At 37.6% G+C, this 22800-nt stretch overlaps 1 protein-coding gene across 8 annotated transcripts in view; it reads right to left on the minus strand.

The window, feature by feature from the left end:
• The window catches only part of SPAG9 (sperm associated antigen 9), a 65945-nt gene that overhangs the window by 21415 nt on the left and 21730 nt on the right, over nucleotides 1-22800 (minus strand). For 2 of the 8 annotated variants that reach the window (XM_049811951.1, XM_049811949.1), the window contains exons 4-14: nucleotides 17065-17159; nucleotides 12089-12242; nucleotides 7802-8012; nucleotides 7179-7278; nucleotides 5915-6036; nucleotides 3261-3275; nucleotides 2726-2783; nucleotides 2031-2183; nucleotides 1895-1946; nucleotides 1335-1465; nucleotides 10-66 (exon numbers count right to left, since the gene is read on the minus strand). In XM_049811951.1, the coding sequence (XP_049667908.1) occupies nucleotides 10-66; nucleotides 1335-1465; nucleotides 1895-1946; nucleotides 2031-2183; nucleotides 2726-2783; nucleotides 3261-3275; nucleotides 5915-6036; nucleotides 7179-7278; nucleotides 7802-8012; nucleotides 12089-12242; nucleotides 17065-17159 (1148 nt within the window). Of the gene's footprint in view, nucleotides 1-9; nucleotides 67-1334; nucleotides 1466-1894; nucleotides 1947-2030; nucleotides 2184-2725; nucleotides 2784-3260; nucleotides 3276-5914; nucleotides 6037-7178; nucleotides 7279-7801; nucleotides 8013-12088; nucleotides 12243-16218; nucleotides 16654-17064; nucleotides 17160-22800 lie in introns of those variants that run through there. The other 6 variants (XM_049811953.1, XM_049811950.1, XM_049811954.1 and 3 more) reach the window with 5 other exon arrangements.

The following is a 22800-nucleotide window of genomic DNA, read 5'->3' on the forward strand; positions in this document are numbered from 1 at the left end:
AATACTCACAACTGCCAAATGCTTGATCTCTTCTTTTCTTGCATGGCTGGATTTTCTCTTGATGCTCTACAAGAAATGAATTCCAAGTTTACTGAGTAAGCATTAATTAAAAAAAGGAAAGGAACGGAACAGTGTGTAACTCTTACTTAAAAAAACCCCCAGGATAACATATCAAAAGTATCAAAGCCTGTTTCTTCACATTGCCACTTCTTTCCCAATCAGAGCACAATATTGAAATTCTCACTAGATGAACTCAAGTTACATAATAATCATCCACATTTGTTTGCATCACAGACACAACTGGTGAGTGCTCTTCAGACAGAAGAGACAAATCTGTGTAAGACTTTGCAACAAAAACAGCTAGAAGAAAGCAGCAAACCATTTTAAATTCTTCTGCCTCCTGTGTTTTCGCATTTTAACCATTGCCTTTTATTTTAAACCCTCTTATTCATCAACAGATCAGTAAATAAATGATAAAGTGATTGTTCCTGAAGCCATAGATGCATTAAAAGAACTAGGAGAGGATTTCTACAGGAGACAATAGCTACACGAAAGCAAGCCATGACTGCTTGGGAATGTGTATTTTTCCTCTCAGATTCAGAGCCCAAATGGCTCACAGGTATTGAGGATAACAGAAAAAATCCGGTGCCATTGTTATAGCGGACCGGCAGGCGGCACCAAATGACACTGTTACCTCTGGGCATGGGCACTGGCACGGCTGGGGGGACACAACGAGAACGAACTGGGCTGAGGTCCAAGCAGAAGACTTTTGTGTTTGAAATCATACGATCCAGACAACTCAATATTCAGGATGCAAATTAGACCAGATCACCATCTTTATTCTTATATTTAACAAACCTCGCAGAGTTTTAAAACTCTTGTTTTCTTACGAACCACCCAAGTCCTTACGGATTACACTCCGTCTGAAGACTGTATGTTATTCCTGTTTTGACATTTCAGCTGACAACTGGGCCCACTGCTTTAAGGTTTGTGCATACATACACACAGTAATTTTTCCTGCCCACCAAATTAATGTTATTTATGATTACCAAGTTTGGTAACTGTTCCAAAATACAGACGTTTTTTCAAGGGATGCTTATTTCACACCATATGAAGTAACACATCTTCACTGAGGTCTCACCGAGAACCCATTTTGACAAGATAAGTTATATGCCCATAACTTAAAAACAAGGTTACTCATGGGCATGTAGAGAGACAAGCAGAAGGGCAACTAAGGCCTCATACCCTAACCTACTGACCAGATCACTCTGCAGCTAAAAATCAAAAGCCAGTAAAATCCAAGGAGCCCTATGAATTATAAAAGAGCCTTTTACCTTATCATCTCAGTCCATCGGACAGCCTCCTGAAGCTCCATCAACCTCTCTTTATACTGATTTCTTTCCATCAGAACACGGGCCATTTCAACACGAGTAAAACGCTTCCGCTGAGCGGTGGGGACATCACTCTGAAAACACAAAAAAGCAAACATAGGACAAACAAAGGAGCACAGTAGGGCCTTGCAGAGTCAGCCTCCGCCTTCTGATAAGAGTCACTTTAGGGCACAATTCCAGATTCCAAATAATTTTGGGCTTTGTAAAACTAACTCAATTTTACCTTCCTCTCCTATCCTTTGTACGTAGTACAATCTGAATAAAAACCAGTTCTTCAAAAAGAATGTGACACACAATAATGGGCAGAGAGGAAAGAAAGAAAACTAGACAAGGTCAGTTTAAGTTTACTTGTGCTCTTTAGATCTTCTGTCTTTTCTATACGTGGAGGAAGTTTACCACTACTTAAGCAGTAAAGTTTAGTAGCACTCACTAAACGTGTGCTAACTCCTAATGTCCCACTGTGAATTATACATACAAAAATACACATACACACATACACCTACATCATCATCCTCTTTAGCTTTCTGTCTTGCTTCCTCTGCTTCTGCACGAGCTCTAAATACAAAATAAAAAATAGCTGCATTAGATAACACAGTGGGGTTTTTTCTTTCTTTTTCACAACCATGGAATTAAACTTACTTTCTCAGCTCTTCTTCCAGTTCCTTATTTTTCTCTTCAAGCTTTTGTTTTGCTTGTTTTACAGCCTCTAATTCACCTTGCAGTACATCCTTCTCGCAGGTTAATTCATCCACCTTTGCTATCAGATCATTCTTCACTACATTCAGTGCATTTCTACACAAACATTTAAAATACACCGTTACAAGGATGACCGTGGTCTCATAGTTTAGCTTCAGCCTGATTTCATTCTTGAATTTTAAGACCTACAAATTTCAAAGATACACCTTTCTAAAAGAGGTCAAACCCCCTCCCCCAAAATCTCAATATATTCACACCTCTGTATGAGAAAAAAGTACTCATAACAGTTTGCTTAGAGGTTGAATTCCTCAACAGTGCTCCAATAGATTAGCTTCTACAGTTACAGCTGTGTTTCTAACAGAAAAGGCAGGGAGTTGATCTCACTAGAATATAGCACTGCGTTTCTTGTAGACTTAAAAGGATAAAAGCAGCTTTTGCTTCCGAGGGCCTTAATTTCTAGAATATCAACTAAGCTATATATTTAGCCAATTATACCTACATATTCAAAATACTTATACCGCCACTACTCTTAGAACTGAAAGCACATTTGTTTAACTTCAACTTTCTGCGTGTGAAGATATTGAAGATATAACAAAACAGAAAAGGGCAGTATTTTTTACGTACACATTCTCACTTACTTTGTCTCCAACAGCTGAGTGTTTTCCAAAATAAGGTTTTCAACCTCACGACCCATTCCTTTCCAAAGGAAACAAACACATGAAATTAGCAGACAAAATGGACATTTTCACAAAACCTGTTTTGCCATTACTTAAAATTTAGCTGATTTTAGACATGACAAACTTGTCAGAAAAATTGTGAGCTATCTGAAGCTTCAGGACCTACCTTCTACAATTAGCTTTCCCCTCCACCTTCTTCCCAATCTGCCTTCAGTTAAAGCCTAAAGGCAACCCTGACTAACCACAGGCTAGTAGTTAGTGCTACCTCCACCTAGTCTATACATTTTGAGGAGGTTACGTTACTACTAAGTCAAAAACCAAACATGGCATCACTGGGGAAGTATTAGTCCACAAAAAGTTAAGTTTAAAATGCTCAGCTGTCTTTTACACCATGTTAGATACAAAAGTATATCAGTTATAGACACAAAACATGCTGAATTATAAAGCTCAGATTGCGAAAGCCCTGCAGATCTCCCCAGAGCAAATGATACCTTACCAAAGAAATTATGGTCTTTAAAGGCCATGCATTCCATGTAGAGCAAAAACAAGAACAAGAAACATTGCATGTAAGGTGTAGTATGAGTGAAGAGCAATAAAATATTTAGACTTATGAAGTAAGAGTGAATTAAAACAAAGCCACCACCAAAAGTTTGAAGTGGAATGCGATATGATTAGAAGCAGGATTTAAACAGAAGGCAGATGTTAAAGTTAAGTTTGTCACAACCATTTCTACTGGTTAGACCTCTTATAAAAATCAGTAACTAAATAAAAGTCTGTCTCATTTTCTGTGAAATAATTTAGATGCACAGTACTTGGAAGAAATGCTAAGCCAGTCAGTAAAAGTTTCAAATGAACATGCTACTATGGAAAAAAGTTAACTCTTCATGTAACTACTTCAATATTATTTAAATTTATGGAGAATAATCTCTCACCCTATTGTTTGCATGCCTAAAGTAATATGATTTGCAGGTTTTTAAAAAGATAAACTTTCAGGCAGAAAATAATTATTTTACATCTTGCACAGCAAAATAATTACCACACTAATGATTGCAGAAATTATGCTAATTCTAGATTAACACAACAAATAAAAAAGATATGTTAATGGTGGAGGCCTTTTAAAATACTCTATGAACACAATCTTCTAAGCAACTTTAGTAACAGAAGTCTGAAAAGATATTTGGATAACAATAAAAAAAAGTATCGAAAAAAGAGACATGCAAATCAAAGTTCCCTCTTTGAGAATTCCTGTTTCTAGGTTTTGGATTAAAAGTAAATGACATTTAATAGTGAAGGAACTTAGATCAGCTATTGTTACTCTATCAACATCTGGAGAAATCCCCTACACTACAGTCATCAAGAGGTTTTATTTAAATGGCTATTGCTTTTAAAATGTTTTCAGTATTCACAGACAAAAGTACCTAGGATCACTTCCAACAGGTTTCAGGATCCTTTATAATGCAAGACAAAAACTAGAAAGCCAAGAGTGCAAAGGCAAAAAAAAAAGTTATCAAGCAGGGAAAAAATGCAGAGAATGTATTTTATGAGAGCAGCAGCCAAGAACGCCTAACTGTAGAAGCAACAGATTTCAAAGAATTTTTTTAAAAAAAGAAGCATACACACCAGAATATTCCCCTGGGTATGCAGCCCAAGAGAAAACAGATTAGAGAAGCCCAATTAACTACTTTTACAGAACTCCATACTAAAGTTTAATGCTCACTTAGAACAGATCCAAATGCTTGAAACACACCAACTATCCTCGATGCAGATGTGGCTTTTAAGTAACACAGAGTAATTTGGACTGTGGTTGTGCTCAAAGTGAAATGATGATTATATAGTAAAACTTTTAGACCAACACATTCTGCATCACAAACGCAGTTATAACAGTGTGTTCATTTTGCACACACAGGTGTTTCTAGCAGTAGTTTTATGGAAAATGGTAATGAAATCAGTGACAAACTTTCAATAGGTTATATGAAAAAGTATATCATTTTTGCCCATGGAAAACAAAGCATCTATTATCAAGTCCTGACAGTAATTTGATTTCTTTAAACAATTTATCACATAGCTAAGGGATGGAAATTGCTATACGATAATACTTCTCCAGTATCTGTACTTTTGCATGCAGAATGTGTCATTAGTTATCCCTGTGACAACAGAGTGCGAGAGGTTTGGATGAAGTATGTTCCAGCAAGGATGCATTGGTCCTCACTGCTCAGGATTCAAAGCAGCAGAGTGTGACAACAAAGAAAAACCATCTCCCAGACTGGACATAGGCCCATTACTCCTAGTGATTAATACTTTGCAGAAATATCACTTACTTGATGTAAAATAAGTTCCTGGTGGAACACTGAACAACCAGCTATCCAGATTGCATGCACAACAGTTCTATATAATACTACTAACAATCTGTATTTTTGCCAGGTCAGACAACAGAAGCAAACAAACTGCTGATTATCTGTATACAACCCATTTCTAAAACACACAAGAGTTGCATCAGCATTTTATACATTCGTAGTACCAGCTTTCATTATTTCAAAATGAGGCCTGAAAACTTATATGGCCAAAAATATCTTACTTTTTTTATAGAAAGACTCTCCTTTAATGACCTTTTTGCCCCTGATCAATTAATATTCCCAAAACTTACATTCTGTTCAGTCAGCACACAAGTGGCAGCAAGCTGCTTAGGGGGAAGAGAAATGCGAGTCCCCTCTCCCCCTTCAGTTCATGATTTGATTCTCAAATTATCACCATTGCATTCTGCTGCAATTCTCTCTTACAAGTTAAATTCCAAAGAGAGATGATAAAGCCAGGCCATTACAGATTGGGCACAATATGAATTGAACTACCTAAAACTAGATCAAGATAAAAATCCCTGCTCGAGATAAAAATACTTGTGTCAGAGAAGACATAGGGAAAACTGGAATAGAGAATAGTGTAAGAAGTGCCCCAAAAGATTCAGGCTGATATCATTACACTGAAAGAACGAACAAACGCTTTCTCTTGGGTTTTGCATTCCAATGACCACCTTAGGATGATATTCAAAAGGTTTTAATGCAAATGAATCCTAACAGTAAATCCAGCAAGGGTAATTAAGCACTCCACTAACAAGGAAAACTCCTGTAAACAGCATCTTTAAATAACCTTTCTTACCCAGTAAATCTGCACCTTCATCCACATCACCAATTAGGCCAGAACCAGCAGATGACAGCTCTTCAAAGAGTGACTCTGTATTTCGGTCAAATGCTTTGTTCTCTATGCCTTTGGTAGGAGTGCTGTTCAAAGAATTAAAACGAGACATAAAAAAAAGCAGAAAGAAAACATTCCCACAAAGAAGAAAGTTTTCTGTGTTTTTACCAGTAGTTCATGTTACCCCCCCAAAAAAAGCACAAGTAACATTCTCAGAAGCTTTCTGTTGGCTTAGAGTCCTAAACTCTATTTTCAAATACTACTTTGGCATCAAGATCCCAAACTTGAAGTAGCTGCTGATATTGAGTTGGTCAGGACTTTAATAAATTAAAGCATATCAAGTTTTGGCATATAGAAATTCGGCCCCGTCAGGACTTAGCCAGCCCAAATGCCTAAAGAACAGACAGCTCAGCCAAACTGGAAGTCATTTAATGTAACAAGAACACGAGAGAACCAAATAGTCAGAGATCAACGTATTCCTCTGGCCAGAAAAGGGGCTCCTTTCACACAAAGATCTTACAGCATTAACATTCACTATACAAGCTAATTTTTTTCCATCTCATCAGAAGAATGAAACACACACACATGTAACATATTTGAAGGACTTGTGGCTAGACCCTAAATTGTTCAGGGCTTGCCTAAAAGATCAGGTACCCCCCACCCCACCCCCCACTACTAAAACAGCACTTGTTTATTTTTTGTGGGGCTTTAGAGCTTTTGAAAGAAATGTTATCCTTCACAAGTAAAAGCCTGCAAGGAAGCAGACTCGAGCAAAAGCATTCTGCCAACACTAGGATTCCACTATCAGAATCTGACAAAGAGAGTGCTGTAACATTTGCAAAGACAGTCATAAATCCAGATTTTAAAGATATGGATGAAAACACAAGGACCCAGCTTGGAAACTGCTAGTACATTGAAACTTTGACCTAGGGAGAAAAGGCCTGTTGGTATAGACCTTTTGCTTGAAATACGGAAAGAATATTAAAGCATTCTTAAGTCTGGTGTAATATGAAACACCCTGAACGTTCATCAGGTGTAGCAACAAAATGAAGAACTTGTTGCACTTAAAGCCTTCTGCTGAATTTGGGGAAATAAGGTCACAAAAGCAGGAGATCCATAATGTGTGATCTCAGTTTGGTAAGATTTCTAAACAAGTCACAAGTTCAAAACCAAAGTCTGGTACCTTCTAAAATTGGTCTTCCTACTCAAATCACAACATACAACTTACCTGGAACCCTTATATCCACTGAGATCTTTATCCATATCCAACTCTGGAGTTGACTCAATGATTGCCTGAACTTCAGATTTTTCTTCGTTTTCATTTCCACCTGCGGAAAAGCAAGTGGTACATCTCCATAAACAAAATCACCATACCATATGAAATTACCTACATGTAGTTGTTATTAATCAATCAGCAACTTAGTAGACTTCTGTTCAAAGACTTATCAAGGTAATTAAATGAGAAGACCTATAGATTTTCATACTCTAGTGCAGACACTGGAATTTTTAAGTGTCTCCTGAATTTAAGTTAAGTCATCCAATGGTAGTTATTTCCCAGTATTTCTGCAACTGAAACCAAGCAGATGTCTATCCTCTTGTGACTTTTTGTGTCTAGATGAGTGCCACTTCTGCTGTTTACAAAGAAATGTCATAAATAATTCTAATTGTAGAAAAATAAGGACTAAAGCCACCAATAAACAACAGACTTCTATCTTTTACCAATATTCTATACTCCTAAAATATTGAGTAAAAAACCCATTTCTCATTTGTGGCACAACAATTAAGATATTTCACAACAGATTAAATATGAAGTCCATAGTAACCATGCACTAAAAAGTTAAAGCAGCTCACCAGTGGACACATTTCTTGTCTCTTGAGCTACCTGTACTTCAATATTCTTGCTTACGTCCAGCTTCTCATTTGGCATATCTGCATCCTTCGCAAGCCCTTCAACATCTTCCTTTTGAGGGGTTTCAGCAGGCAGCACGGGTACATCTGAAGCAGCTGTGGACGCTGGAGTCGTAGATTTTGAGCCTGCTTGGCTAACGTCAGAGAGCTCATCCTAAAATTGAGCAATTACCATTAAAAAAATGAACACAAATTAAAGTATTATTGTAAGAGTTAGGCATATAAACTAAAGAACAAACACCAAAATTACTTTATTTTACTGAAGAGTATCCGAATGCAAAGAAACAGGAATGGAAAGTATACTTCAAGCCAGTACTGCCAAATTAATCTTTAGACTATGGCTGTTTCACTTCTGTTAAGGAGGTTATAGCTACATAAAACATGCCCTTATTTTTAATACTAATGTTTGATCTCAGTAATTATAGTCACAACTTCAGAGTGCTTTTCTGTTAAGTCTTCCAGACAACAGGCAGCATTCCCATATTAACAGTCATTCAGCAGTTCATCGTGTACCTAGAAGCTTCCTAAAGCTGTTAAAAAATTAATTGTTCAAAACGTGCATGATATCTTAAAATATCTACTTTTAAAAAGCAGACATTGAAACACTGATGCAGAACATGAATTTAACTGAAATAAAAGTATAGTCTTCGCAAGCACATCACTCAAACCCTTTTAATGCCCTTTCCAGTCTGAACTGTAAGCCCTGGCTGACATTGGGAACGAGACATTGAACTGCAGTGACTACTTGTCCGGTTAGATTTCAGATCAACTATGAACATCAGTAAACAGCTCCTTCTTAGAAGCCAATTCCTGGCAGCAGTTTACATTGCAGTGACACTGTATCAAGAATCACAAGTACAGCTATTAATCCAGCTGCTAGACTCAAGATTATAATCATTACTCAGACAGGGCTGCATCAGGCGCTGTGTTCGAGGGCAGGCTAGCCTGTGTACGATACAACTAGAAGCTACTACCTGATAATACCAATAGCCCTTTTCTGGACTTTGTCTCCTTTTATTCACATCTTATGCCTCATTCATGACCAGTGCCATACGACCATCCAGATGTCCGAACTGTGACTTAAACAGCATGTAACAGTGAACAAGAGCTCACTGCAGATATGAAAACAAATTTCTCTGTCTGGGCCAGTAATTTCTAGCGTACAGCATTAGAGGAATCTCCTTGGGAAAAATCAGGATGAAACATAGAGGCTGCTATATGCAAAACGAAGGCAGGACGGTAAGTTTTGATAAAAAGTTCTTTTAGGGTTTTGTTTGAGAATCGGAGGTGAACGCAAGGCTCCTAGACAAGTTTGTGACATTTAAAAAGAACATATCCATTGGCTCAGGAAACCTAAACTTGTCAAGAACAAAGCAAGTTTAGATTTTGTGAAGCAAGAATTCATCATACTGCTAGTAACACTTTTTGAGACGGAATTGAAATTGAATTTTGAGGTTATTTAAAAAAAAACAAAAACCAAAAGAGACCTGCATAAAGACACACATTCTCCCTATTGTACTTAGTGTAAAATTACTAAGAATTTTAATTTCTCAATTTTTACTTTTGGAACTTCCTGGAAAGATGAGATTTTAATTTGTGGCAGCAAGGAGGAAAACACACGATTACGTATATCAGCATAAATGTAACGCTTGCATCCTATAGTGACATCTCCACATGGAAGCCCTAGAAACAAAATCCAGCACTTTCAAGACCTGCCTGTCAATTACTTAGTTTTCATCCTCTTTTAGTAAATTCCAAAATAACCAATTATTAATGTTTGATATTGTGACAAAATTATTCAGAAATACACTGAACTAACAGATGCCTCTAAAAGAATAAAACATGTACACTTACCCATAGTTATACAAGGCAACAAAAGCAACATATGAAAGTGTTATGAGATACGTTGTAGCCGTTAAAAAAAAAGCTACACGATCTACCCAATTGCCTTTTGAATTGGTGAAGTTCAGCCTCTGGATAATGATTCATACTTCAGCAAGCAGATACAGAAAGGAGGAAATGGTAGCCCTTACCAAGGGAATCCAGAGTTCACACAAACAAGGAATAAAACCTCAACAGAGCTGCTGGCTCTGTTCAAACATTTCTACATCTTTGTATTCCAAAAGCATGCACTAACTGATGCAGCACAGACTGATCACTGACTTTCAGACACAAAGCTCAAGAAAAACAGCTTGATAGCGCAAGAGAAAACAGTGAAGAGAATGGTCCTTTACTTAAAGGAATTTCAAATAATCCCATCTATTTTACATTTCTGACTTTATTATCTACTATATTTTTTTAGGTAACTCTTGGAAACTATACTGATTAAACTATCATGAATGCCTGTTCTAGAACTAGTGAAAATGAAATGCAATTCCATTAAGTGACAATTAATCAAAATATCTCAAAGCCTAAGCATTTGAATGTCAGTGCTGTGTTGACTTTGCCAAAAAAGTCAAACCTGCTATGTTGCCAAAAGACTTTTCCTGAAAAAAGAAAAATTAATTTTAAAATTAGATAATTAAATCTGAAGAAGTAGAAGCTCATCTGCAATGCTTTGCAGAAATAAACAGAAGAGAATGAATGTTGTCTTAAAAAGATATCCAGCAATGTCACTACTGTACAGGCCATGCATACCTAGTCTTTTTCATCTGGGTTTCTCCCTGACACCTACTCTGTGATACTTTTAGAGGAAACACTGACCATTAATGAAGTGTTCATGTATGAATGGAAAAAAGATGCCTGAAAGCAGCAGAATCTTGCTTATGCCTCGTACTTGATGTTAAAAAGAATGCAGAGTAAATAAAAGTATTAGAGAAAAAAGTTTCAAATTCTGGTTATGACTTCAATATATCATGTTATTCAAACAGGTTCACTTCAGAAGTACTTCACGTTCATAGCTGAAAAGCAAAAATGCTGCTTTGGACCTAAGGAACTTTTTCTGACTAACTAGGTTTGAAAAATTACAGTCTGTGCTGTTTTGTAAATTCTCTTTTAGCAGTGCATTACTTTTAGAAGAACTATACCAAGAAGCCTATTTTGACAATATATAGTAACCAACATAATTTTCTGAGGGGACAGGATGGGATCAGAGCCTTCCCTTTATACTTCATCTCCACCTACTCTTAGTCATAACTTTAAGCTGTATTACAGTCAGCTCTCCTGAAGTCTGTCAATTTATTGATGTTAATTGGCATAGGACAAAGGGAATAGGACAAATTTAAGATCCAAAAATGGTCCTAGACAAGAGTTTAAGTGACTAATTTTTAGATCCAAATTCCTGTTGTCACTTTGATATGTTTATAATTAACCATTACTTACACTTCCCATTATCTCCATTTGACCTCTAGGCCAAAAAAAAAAAAAGAAAAAAAAAGAAAAAAGTCTGGGTTCCAATTACTTTTGCATAGCTTTTTAATTCTTACCAGTTTAATAGTCCCCTGCTATGTATTAAGTCTGCTTAGGAGGACATTCTCCTCAGCTGTATGCCTTTTCACCAATAACTGTACATCCATAGTCTTCAAAAAAAACCTCATCAAGATAAACATATAGGGAGACTTTACACATTCTGGAGTTCTTCACCCTGCAGATCCCTCCTCCTGCTGTGTTGTTAGTGTGCCCTAGTCCTGACTGCCAGATTCATCACACTAACACCACTCCCCCATTTTTCCATTTCTGCAGCTTGTTCTATGCCACCCTCTCACTGTTGGAACACAGAACAATTGCAGGAATTATAGCCAAACTACATTTAAGGGAAATCATAATCACAGGCTAATTTAGGAAAGTTAGGTCATTCTCAACTCTGTGGTATACCTACAATATATGCCTGATAGTAGGCAGCAGAGGCTGCCTGTGTACTAATTAAAGCTTTCCTTCTAAAACAATATTAAACCAGCAGACCTGTTTACACTATCTAGTTACATTATCTAGTGTGTAAAGACCAAGTGACTGACCTTTGGAAAGCGTCCTTAGTCAGAAAGAAAAAAACCACTCCTGCGAGTAAGAGAACTAGCCTGTATTACAGCTGACTGGGAAAAAACAACCCAAACTCCATTTCTTCGAGTAAGTTCCCTCAAAGCTCATTTGAGTAAGCAACATACTTGGCTTACACAAAGACGATTTAGGTGTTTCCCTCCTCCCCTTCAGTTTGCTTTTTCTCCTCAGCAAGGATCTATAATCTGTTTACAGGAGTTTCTCCTAACACACAAGGCAGCCAAGCTGAGCGCTCACCTTTAGGCTTGTGTGGGACCGTGGCTGGCTTAGCTCATGGAATTTCCAGTGCTCTGACCCAGGCGTTTCCCCTGCTTCTCTCTGAGTTTCAGGTGTAAGTAGTGCATCTCCTGGAGGTAATGGGAAGATGCCCAGTGATATCGGACGCTCCTTTCTGTTTGAAAGAGAGACAGGTTTCATCAGCCATTTCAGATGTCACGCATTTTATTTTCCTGTATGCCTTTGAAATCAGCAGGGAAGTGGTAAAATTATAGGTTCAAACACTCATAGGCTGTGCTCTATTAAATATACAATGTAGCATACACACTTTGTATTACAGCATCTAATAAGTCTTCGTTTCACATTGTGTGACTACAAATAGCCTATTCCATGGCTTTAAATAGCCGTTATTGATTGCACTGTAGCTAATCTATAGTAAACAAAAGTTTTACAGAAATGGAACACAAACAGGACTGTAAGATGAAAATGTTTCCTTATTTCAGACTAAACTACAGTTTTCACCAGCCACTCTTAAAAATAACATTTTGCAATTTTTTGGGGGCAAGATACAGTACCACATAACTTTGACAATAGCCAACAGCTAAATCATTAACTGCAGCATTTGTGAAAGTTGTAGACAATCAGCTTAAAGTCCAACTCTTCTCAAAATGTATGATATTTTTCTTCTGAAGATCACAGGAATTACATGCATTTGTATAACTGAAAAAAAAATGGGTCAAGGAATTACCAATGTTAAAACTAGCCCAGCCAAAAATTGTATGGTTTTAACCAAGATTAGTTCAACACTCTACTTCATCCCAAAGCTGCACAAAAGCTCGTGCCAGTAAGGCAAATTACTTCATCCCAGCTCTTCACCATCGCTGCTATCTTTATCACTTCCGTAAGGCAAATGTTTGGAAATTCCAAAGCTTTGTACATTGACCCCCCCCCTCCCCCAAATAAATAAATCCCCAAGTCAATCTTGCCATCAGTAGTGTGATCAATAAACAAAGAGATTAATTCTTCCTGCTAGCAAGAGACAAAAACATTGTGTAGAATGCAACTCATAGGATGCTACAGCCAGCCCTGAAAAGGAGAAATATCAGCCAGGGATAGAATTGAGATAAAGCAAAGTATTTGTTCAGTCAGAACAATGAAATACAGAAAAAAAGGACTGTAATCAACTAGCACAGCTTTAAGTATACTGAAGACAGAAGATAAAAGTGTGCACAATTGATGGCAGAAAATTATGCTTCTTGAAAGCATAGCCCATAAGCACCCCTGCAGAGACAATCCAGACAAAATACTAGGGATTTGAAAGATCTCACATTTTAGCATTATAAAAAGTCAAATCACAGCCACATATGCTTTCTTTTGCAAGGCTTTTCACAAATTAAACATAACCTGGGCAGAATTCTGTGCACAATTAGTATGTGCATATAAGTTATACGCAAAATATTAAAGGGAATGTTGAAAAGGAAAAGCTAAACATTTTTATAATTTTGTTTTGTTTTTTGTTTACTTAGAAGAAAAGGTAGTCAAAAAGGGATTGTATTTAGCAATTAAGCAGTAAACTCCTTTTGGTAAATTTTACATCTCAAAAAAACCCAATGTTCAAACAGCAAACAATTTTAATTGGCATGAACCTTTCCAGTCCAGGTGTACAAAGATGCTCCTTGTTACAAATATCCTTGCAACTAATTCTCACATTGCATGTATCTTGGCCTTTCATAAATACTATTCCAGGTTCAGTCATTAATTCAGAAGTAGTTCAACAGAGCAAAGTAGGCAGCAAAGCAAGTAAAGCAAAATCAGTCAGGGTTACAAAATAAAAAGCATCAGACACTGTTCCAGCATCTGCAAACTAACTGTGCTGAAAAATCTTCATAAATATAGCCACAGAACTAAACAGAATTTGGTTCCAATGATTCCCGCTATTGTAACAGGTTCTGCTTTTCTTTAGATTTCCCACAACTCTAATGTGTGTGGGGAACAAAAGACATACCACATAAGCTTAGATTATGTCAAAAGACAGACAGAAACCATTTCATTGGTTAAGAAGTCCAGCAACAAAAAAAAGGAAAAAAAGCAGCCCTTCAGTGGAAAAGAAAGCCGGTGATAAAGCATGCATTGTGAAGGGCCCTTCACTTTGGAAAACACCTCCCGGAGCAATGCTTCAGAGCAGACAGATTTGCTTACTTGCAGGATATGCCACAAAGCTTTTCTTTGCAGTCTTCAGAAGAGAGAATTTAAAGAAAATGGGTACCAAAAAAAGTTCACAACTGACATTTGCTTTTTTGCAGAATAGTTTTAAATAAATTTTATAATGAACTTGTTTTGATGTGCTAAAACACAGTTCAGGTGCATTGCAAGACAACGCAGTAAATGAAGTTTGAAAAGGGGGCTTATTTTGGAAATGAAGGTTATTATGTGCATGTCTGCATTAAAAGAAATCTGATTAGACTGAAGCAATTTCAACTTATTTCACTGGTTGTTGACCAGAAAGGAAAGAACCCCTTCTAGTCCCCCAAAGTCCAAGAAACATCTGTAAATACAACAGTGAGCAGAAGACAGGCACATGTTTTAAAAGCCTAAACTAATATTCTGAAGTGATGTACTGAAGCATTTACAGGAACCTTTAGGATAAGCAACCAGATGCTCAGTTCTAAAATCCGACTAGTGTTAAAAAAATAGAAACAATTCTTCTACAGTTAGATTTCTCCATCCTGTATTTTTCTCTTTTTTAAATGAATAGAAGCCTAAGGAACTGAGTTCCAATTCCTGTAATTCCTAAAACAAATTAATAGGGACAGGAAAAAAAAAACATAGCTTCCCAAACACCCTCAAATCCCTTAAATATTCTCTAGGGAAGCAAAAGCACATTACAAAAAACCCCTCTTTCTTAAGCCATCTGACTGCTTAAATATATATATAAAAAAATCTAATAGAAGTTACTGAACATGAAGTTCAATATTTTGCTTTGTTTTTCAGAGTTGGGGGTTGTTTTGGGTTTGGGTTTTCCCCCCCCCTTTTAAACTAGCACAGCCTTACTAACTAGACCAGTCTATAGAGAGTTACATTTCAAATTTATTTTATTTCTTTGTATTTAAATATTCATACATGTTTATGATCAGTTATTAATAATTCATATTTCTTTTATCTATTGATTGGCTTTAAACCTTTGGAACAACCCTTCTGTGCTCAGAGAACCAAGTTAAAAGTGTACTACCATAGAAAGTTTACACGCATCATGTATTACGGAGAAAAAGTCACATAGCTCGCTCAGAGAACACTGTTTTCCGGCATTTTTCCCTTTCAAAATAAAGTTTACTATTAAATTTACAACCACAATTAAAGTATGTCAAGTTTTCAGGTCAGAAAGCTACATTTTAAAACTTTTCCAACTGCTTTCCCTTTGTAATTATAGTACTAAAACATGTCAAGATTACTTTTGGTCACGATATTCTAATGCATCTCTGCTACTGCTCCAGGCAAGTAGGACAAACAGAACATAACTTGAGGGGGGACAGAGTTGGCAGCCTGCCACACAAGTACGGAAAAAGAGAAGAGGATAACATTTGGCTGAACAATAGTGAATAGGCTTTAGGAGTTCTAATGCTTAAATAACAAAGATTATTTTTTTTTCCCACCAACCAATAATCAGATTTTTTTAAAAATAATGCAATCAGCTAATTACTGTGGTTTTGAGATCATCAATTAACTGATCTTACACAATTCTTTCGATTAAAAGAAGTGAAATTTAATAGTACAAGGCCTCAGACTGCATACATTTATGGCTACATGAGAGCAGCCAAGTACCTGACAATACACTGAACATTGAGCTTTATCCATGACATTATCATTGCAGCTTTTTTTGCAGGTTACAATAAACCAATGTAATAGCTTTAAAAATATAAAGTAGAGCTACATAAGCTGACCTTGTACTTGCTTCAATAAAAGGCAATGAAATTTGAGTGTATAAAAATAAATATTGCCATGTCCCAGTCCATAAATATTATGTTTCCAAAGAATTTATAATTTATACACAATTTACATTTCTAATTTATCCTTGCTCTTTCTGTTTGAAAGGAAAACAGAAAGCAGAGAAAAAGAAAGAGCGCATGAAGCCAAGGTTCAGTAGGTCAGAGTACCTGAGTATCCTTGGTAGGTTCTGCGTCAGAGCTGGCACACCAGTAGAAATAGAAAAGTGCACTAGCAGCAAAACAGAGAGCGATACCAAGATAGCCGAATTAATGACCACCGCCCCGCCAACGAAGCCAAACACAAATAGCAGCATGCATCCAGGATTCATGGCGCTGCGCTGGCATGGTGAAATGCCGGAACCAAGAAGGCTACACAGGGGCCGAGGGTGTATCTTTGTAGGCAAAGTCTGTCATTCAGCCGCTGCCACAAAAACAATGCCATCAGCAGCAGCTTTCTACTCTTCTGCAGCAGCTCCAGAGCAATGACATCACCGCTCTCCTCCCCCTCGCGCCGCGAGCCGCCGCGATCCTCGCAGCATCTATGCAGCAACGCAGAGACACAGCCAGCCCTGGAGTTCTTCTCCCCTCCTTCCACGCGGAGTTCATAGGCTAGAAAGCTTCAAAATCTGCATAATATATTCACATCGAGCCCTGAGAACAAACGGGTACCACGATACACACCTTCATCAGCCCGTTCGCAAAGCGATGGCAAGATATCAATTATTTTGGGCCAGCTGCTGACGTTTTCCCTGCCTACCCGAATGCAAGCACTCAAAAAAAGCTGAAATTGTTTAAGGCTAACGTACAAAGTATATCTCAACATTTAGCAGTACGACAGCAAAAGCTTCTTTCTACTAATTTCTACACTATTCTCTTACCGCATTCCAATCATACAACAAATCTTTCTGATTCAGCCGAACCGTTGTTGTGGGATTAAACAACAAAGTCTTGCAAACACAAATGAATGGATTTTTTTTCTTTCATTTCAGGGTGAGAGCGTAATAAATAGCTTACCTAATTCTACTGTGTGTTGTGGATTCTAGCTGATCACCCCCTGTTAGCTGATGAAGTTTGGTTCTTTCCAAGTGCTCCATATAATTGTGAATCATCTGTTTAAAACGACAGAGAAACAGCAACAGATATTTAATAACATTTACTTTTACTACAACTGCGTAATTCTTGGCCAACGCAATATAATCTTCCTCTGTAATGCTAAAAATAGTAAAAGCATCCAGAAACGTTAAAGTAGAAGATAAAGAAAAAACTATACAGTGTGTAAAACCACAAAACAGAAGAGAAGCCCGTAATAAATAAAAAAAAAATGGAGAACATGCTTGTGCATTCAAGCACAGGAAACATCCTAAGGGCATACAAAGGGCACATGATATCACAAATGAGTTTTGAACAGAAGTACCATGTTCAAATCCATTTTGAAGGTTGTTTAAGACCTCGTATGTCCAGCAGATATTAAAATTTATTATGTGACAATACGTTTCACTATGGCCTAATTGCAAAGTACCACGAAGGTCAGACAATATGCACCTCAAATATTAAACATAATGAATCCACACACTAAGAATCAGTAGGAAGAAATATGAAGTCAGCATCTCTTTTTTTTCTTCTAACATTCAAATAAATTTCAGCTTTCTGTATTTTCTAGAAGTGAAGTTTGGGTTTAAATTATCTAGACTGACATCTCGTAGAAAGGACTGAGCGCCTATGGATTTTTAGCACTCACTCAAGACGAGCTTTGCTTGCTTGCTCTCTTTCTTCTAAGAGAGACAGCCACAGGCCAACATGCCGATTCCTGCAGTCATGACTTATTTAATGAACCCCGATTCCAATCGGCCAGAGGATGATGCTACTCAGCATTTAACTGATCCAAGACATGCATGGGGAGAAGTAACAGATACCGCTGCATCACCGCAAAAGGTTAATTTGGACATACATCTTTGAAATGAAAACTGGAAAAGCCTGACAAGAAGCCTACATGACATTTGATATTTTTAGCATTTCGGCATTCACATTCACAGATGAATAGAGCACTCAGAACAAAAGAAAAAAAAAAAAATCATAGGTGTACTGCAGAAGAATTTAGCATACTTTTTTCCTGAGAAATATTCAGGTCATATCTCAAAGGCTTCCTCTAGAAAAAAAATACCTTTCTGTAAAACTGTAATTTCTTCTGCTATTCTAGAAAGAGTATACACACACTTTCAGAATAGTGTTATTATCAGGCATTTCTACAACCAATATTACATAACCTTTTATTTTGGGGGCAGTTGCAAACATTAGGACTGAATTCAGCAGGACTTGGAAACCTACATCTACATGTTACTTTCAAGTCAGGGTTGATGTGTCCAAGGGCAGTAAGCTTGACCTTCAATACTACTAACTTCAGTTAATATCAGCTTCTCCACAAACACTGCTTGCCAGCATTAGCTATATATGAATATATATTCTTAGTCCGAGATTTTTCTGGTAGAGTGAACTGGCTTAAATACTGATTGATGGGTATTCCATAAATCAGTAACTTACATGGTAAATACTGGTTACATACAGATCCTGGTTTTCCCTGCATTTACCTGAACTAATTAATATAATTCAGACCAGCAAAAAACCCTATCTTACTATTTTTAGAGAAACATTATATAATATACTTAAATGCTGTCAAAAGCTTATAAAATTTATCCTCCAACAAAATTATATAAATGCAACGTTTTACTAGGACCATCTCATTTGCTTTCTGAATTTTTTTAATGCTTGCTCATATGCAGAAGCAATCAAAAGAATTGAAAGCTCCACCTTCAACTATTCACATTTCTTGGTTTTTCTTTTTCCACCAGGCAAGCAAAATTAGGCATTCCAATGGCTTCTGTGCATCGTTTTACAAACAAGTTTATTACAATCCAAATTAATTAGGAAATTCCTGGAAAAAAACCCCCACTGCATGACTTTGAAATGCACATTAGACCATTCTGTATCCTGTTCATGTATTCCCTCATCACGGGAGGGAGATATTACTGAACAGAAGCTGATCTACCTGCAAACACTTCAATTCACAGCACACCAATTGGTTTCTTGAAGCAAAATTTTAAACAGAGTATCTGTGGCGCTTTTTAGCTAGTGAACAGATGCTGAGTAACTAGTACCTTTCCAGGGGACAACACATGGGGAAAAAAAGAGGAGGGTCAGTAAAACCCACACAACTTTCATGTTTTGCAAAGTACATGGTTTAACCTACTTTCTTCCCTCCTCTCAGTTTATGATTTTGTGTACTGAAATGTCTCATCATATTTATTACCCGCATAGAGGCTAGAGGGCAGCCTCTATGTCAATTTAAAGGACTGAACCCAGTCAATTTAAAGGACTACGTAGCTTAGTATTGTTCTGCAGAGGAAAACAATGCTGATGGTAAAATAAGCAAGTCTGTAGGTGACATACTTCCACATAAAGCATATAAGCTATAGGAACACAAAACTAAGATGAAAACTCAAATGTACGCGTCATGGGCACGTGCAGTGCAGCATGGCAATTTAGAATCATAGAATTATATGATTCTACGTGCACGTGCAGTGCAGCATGGCAATTTCTCCACAGATCCAGGCTATATGTGCCTGTGATGTCCCAAAAATCAGAACAGTGGTACCACCATGCAAAGTCCACACACTGCCTCGATCCAGAATCCCAAAGATGAAAGTTGACAATACTGGAATATTCCTCACCCTCCCTCCCTACCCATGGGACAGGGGGACTACACAGCTGATGCTGCAGGGTCACGAGACATAGTGCATGGATTCAACTTCTAAAAATCAGTTAATCAGAAGGTTGAAATAATAAATTAAATACTGTAGCTTATTGGGAAGTTAGCTCACTGTAACTGCTCCTCTACAATAAAATTTTGAAGACTCCCTCCAAAACCACTGGGATTTGAACCAGATGACCTCCAGAGATCTTTTCAACCTAAACTACTCCAAGTCTCATATCCTTGAAGTGCCATCTTGATTAAAAAAAATAATCTCATTAACACACTAGAATTCTCAGTGCTCAAAATCTGATCAAAAGTTTTGCTATGTTTTGATATTACTCAGCTATCCAAAGCAAAAAGTTTAATATTACTGACAATTTAAAAATAGACTTAAATGGATTTAATTTCTCTCTACTTGGCACAATTCCTACCAAAGTTACACTAAAGGACAGATGATAAATAAAGGACATCTACTACCCTTCTCTTCAACAAAAGTTGCAGTCAATGTTTAGTCATCCATAACCTTTTACTACTGACAGCTCACCTTGCTGCCCCTGAAGTCCACAAATATTTTGAATATGACCAATTGTTTCAAGGAAGACATCATAAACACTGACCACTTCAGCATTGTTGTTGTAATTAAATACATTGCTCAATTACCATTAGCTGGTGGGATTAAAGTTAAACTCAGATCTTGGAAGAACTACCTTATTTAGTTAACAGCATTTCGCAGTTCACGTGTAAGCTCATTTTAGGGCACAACACGTACAAACTGACTGAGCTTCTGAAGACGTTACAGCATGAATATGAAAGTCATTCCCTTCGAATGCAAGTGACAACCATGCAATGTCTTTCCATCTCAAACACACACTCAGATTGGTTTCTTCATATGGCACGTGACAAGTTCTAAAACTGTAGAAAGTGTTACAGGTTTTTCTACAACTTAAACTTCAGCATTCAGTGAGACAATTAACAGCCTGTCACTAGTTTCTACTCCTACCCTTACAAATACGAGCACTCCCAATGTACACAAGCCTGATACTTTCTTTGTCACAAACAAATGTGTATATACCATGTTGCGGTCATTGTTACCTGCACTTTTTCCTTAACCAGGTTGAGAGCATCTCCTTTATACCTTCCTTTTTCTTTCACTCCTCCTTCCTTTTTGTGTCAATGCTTTTACTCCCCCAGGACAGGTTTTAGTAATTCTTTCACTGTCAGACCAGGCTCAGCACTATAGCCCTCGCTGTTCATCCCGCAGATCCAATCAGGTTTGGCACAAGCAGCTCCTCCCTTTGGGAACGTGCGACCAACTGTGTATATATAGATCTTTCTGTGTCCCACATAATCTAGATTTATTAAGGTAATAGACATTTCTAGAATCTCCTTGATTCATTACAAAAGTCCTAAATACACTTCCATGTAACTACCTTTTACCTGTAAGGATTCGTGGTGAGCTTGTCACTTAAGTAAAAGCATCATTCCCACTGGTGAGCTTGATGCATCTTTATCGACGTGCAAGATGATGTTGCTGGCAGATACAGTAGTATGTAAAGATGCTAAATCCAGGCTTTATGCATCAAGCTGTTAACGCTTAGCATAAGGCTTTAGAAAAACTATTTGCTTGAACAGATATCTAAACTCTATCTCAAAACCACTGTATGACTGGTACCCATGCTGAGCCACAATTGTAACTAGACATCTCCACTTAGGCTTCTCTTCCTGGTTCCCTAGACAGGGACTTGCTGGGGATATCTGTTTATCCAAATGAACCTGACAAAGTACATTCCCAATGCCAGAAACAGGCTCACTGTTCTGTCACATTGTATCAGCGCAAAGCACTGAGAAACTTCCATGGCCCAATTATGCTTCATTAAACCAAGCCCATATTCTGTGTGTCGGGGAGATATCGAACCATCTTAGCCTTGTGTTTCCCAAAGGATAAACAGAATGACTTCCTTAAACAGGAAAAAAAAGTTTTATTTTGGAAATCTGTGCAGAGAAGCACCACAGGTGTTAGTCAACTCTCAAGCAGATGCTAAAGTACTGCTTTGCCTCAGTTTCCCAACTGAGTAATGAATGTAAAACAGCCTTCAGCCAAGCCTTTAAAAAGCCAGTGCCATAGTTATGAAGTGTGCCCCATTAATTAGGCAGAAAAAGACAGACGCTTTACATCCTACTCAGGGGGGTTTGCCCTGAAAGAGTCACTAGCAGCAGTGCATCATCTCTTTGCCACAAAGGCAAAAAAGCACCAACATGTACGTGTAGAAGACAGGACTGCTTTTATACAGGTAATACAAGAAGTCATTTTTCTATTAAACAGAACAGTATTTGAGATAAAAGCTAACCAAGTACAAAATTCCTTTCTAAGTCTATAGAGCAAAGGTCTGAAGATTTTTGGATTAGACCGCTGTCAATCATTCACCTTTCTAGCCTACTGCCCTTGTATGATTACTTCCTGCATCTGGTCCTTTATAGCCAGGGAAAGATGGACAAGAGACTTTGCACAGTTAGATTCCAGAAGTTCAAATTCAGGAACTCCAGCATACTGCTTTATTGCTCATCTGTTCTAAGCTTTAGAACAGAGGAAGATCAGCGCAAGATCAAAATAAGCTGCAAGCAGAGGAAAGACAAGGGACCAGAGCATGTTAACTAAGCAGGGGATCACACCATGGATGTAAGAACACGTTCAGGCTGCATTCATACATTCTGTCCTGACTGAACAGATTATCCTCTTCACTACCTGCCACAAATGCCCAGCTGCACTCCACCTTCCAATCTGCCAACTCAACTGCTCAGGTTATCATACCCTAATCCATTTAAAGTCAAGCCAGTTAGCTCAAGCATGGACTTACCAGGGGAGGAAGCTTAAGGGGATATATCCCACTCACACCCATTAGCTCATCTCCCACTCTGTAGAGAGCAGCAAGATAGAGGCTAATTTGACAGAAGGGTGAAGAAGGCTAAAGCCTCTTTCCAGAGCTTTAACAAGCCAAGGCAGC

This window comes from Accipiter gentilis, chromosome 10, assembly GCF_929443795.1.
Source record: "Accipiter gentilis chromosome 10, bAccGen1.1, whole genome shotgun sequence".
Taxonomy (NCBI): Eukaryota; Metazoa; Chordata; class Aves; order Accipitriformes; family Accipitridae; genus Astur; species Astur gentilis.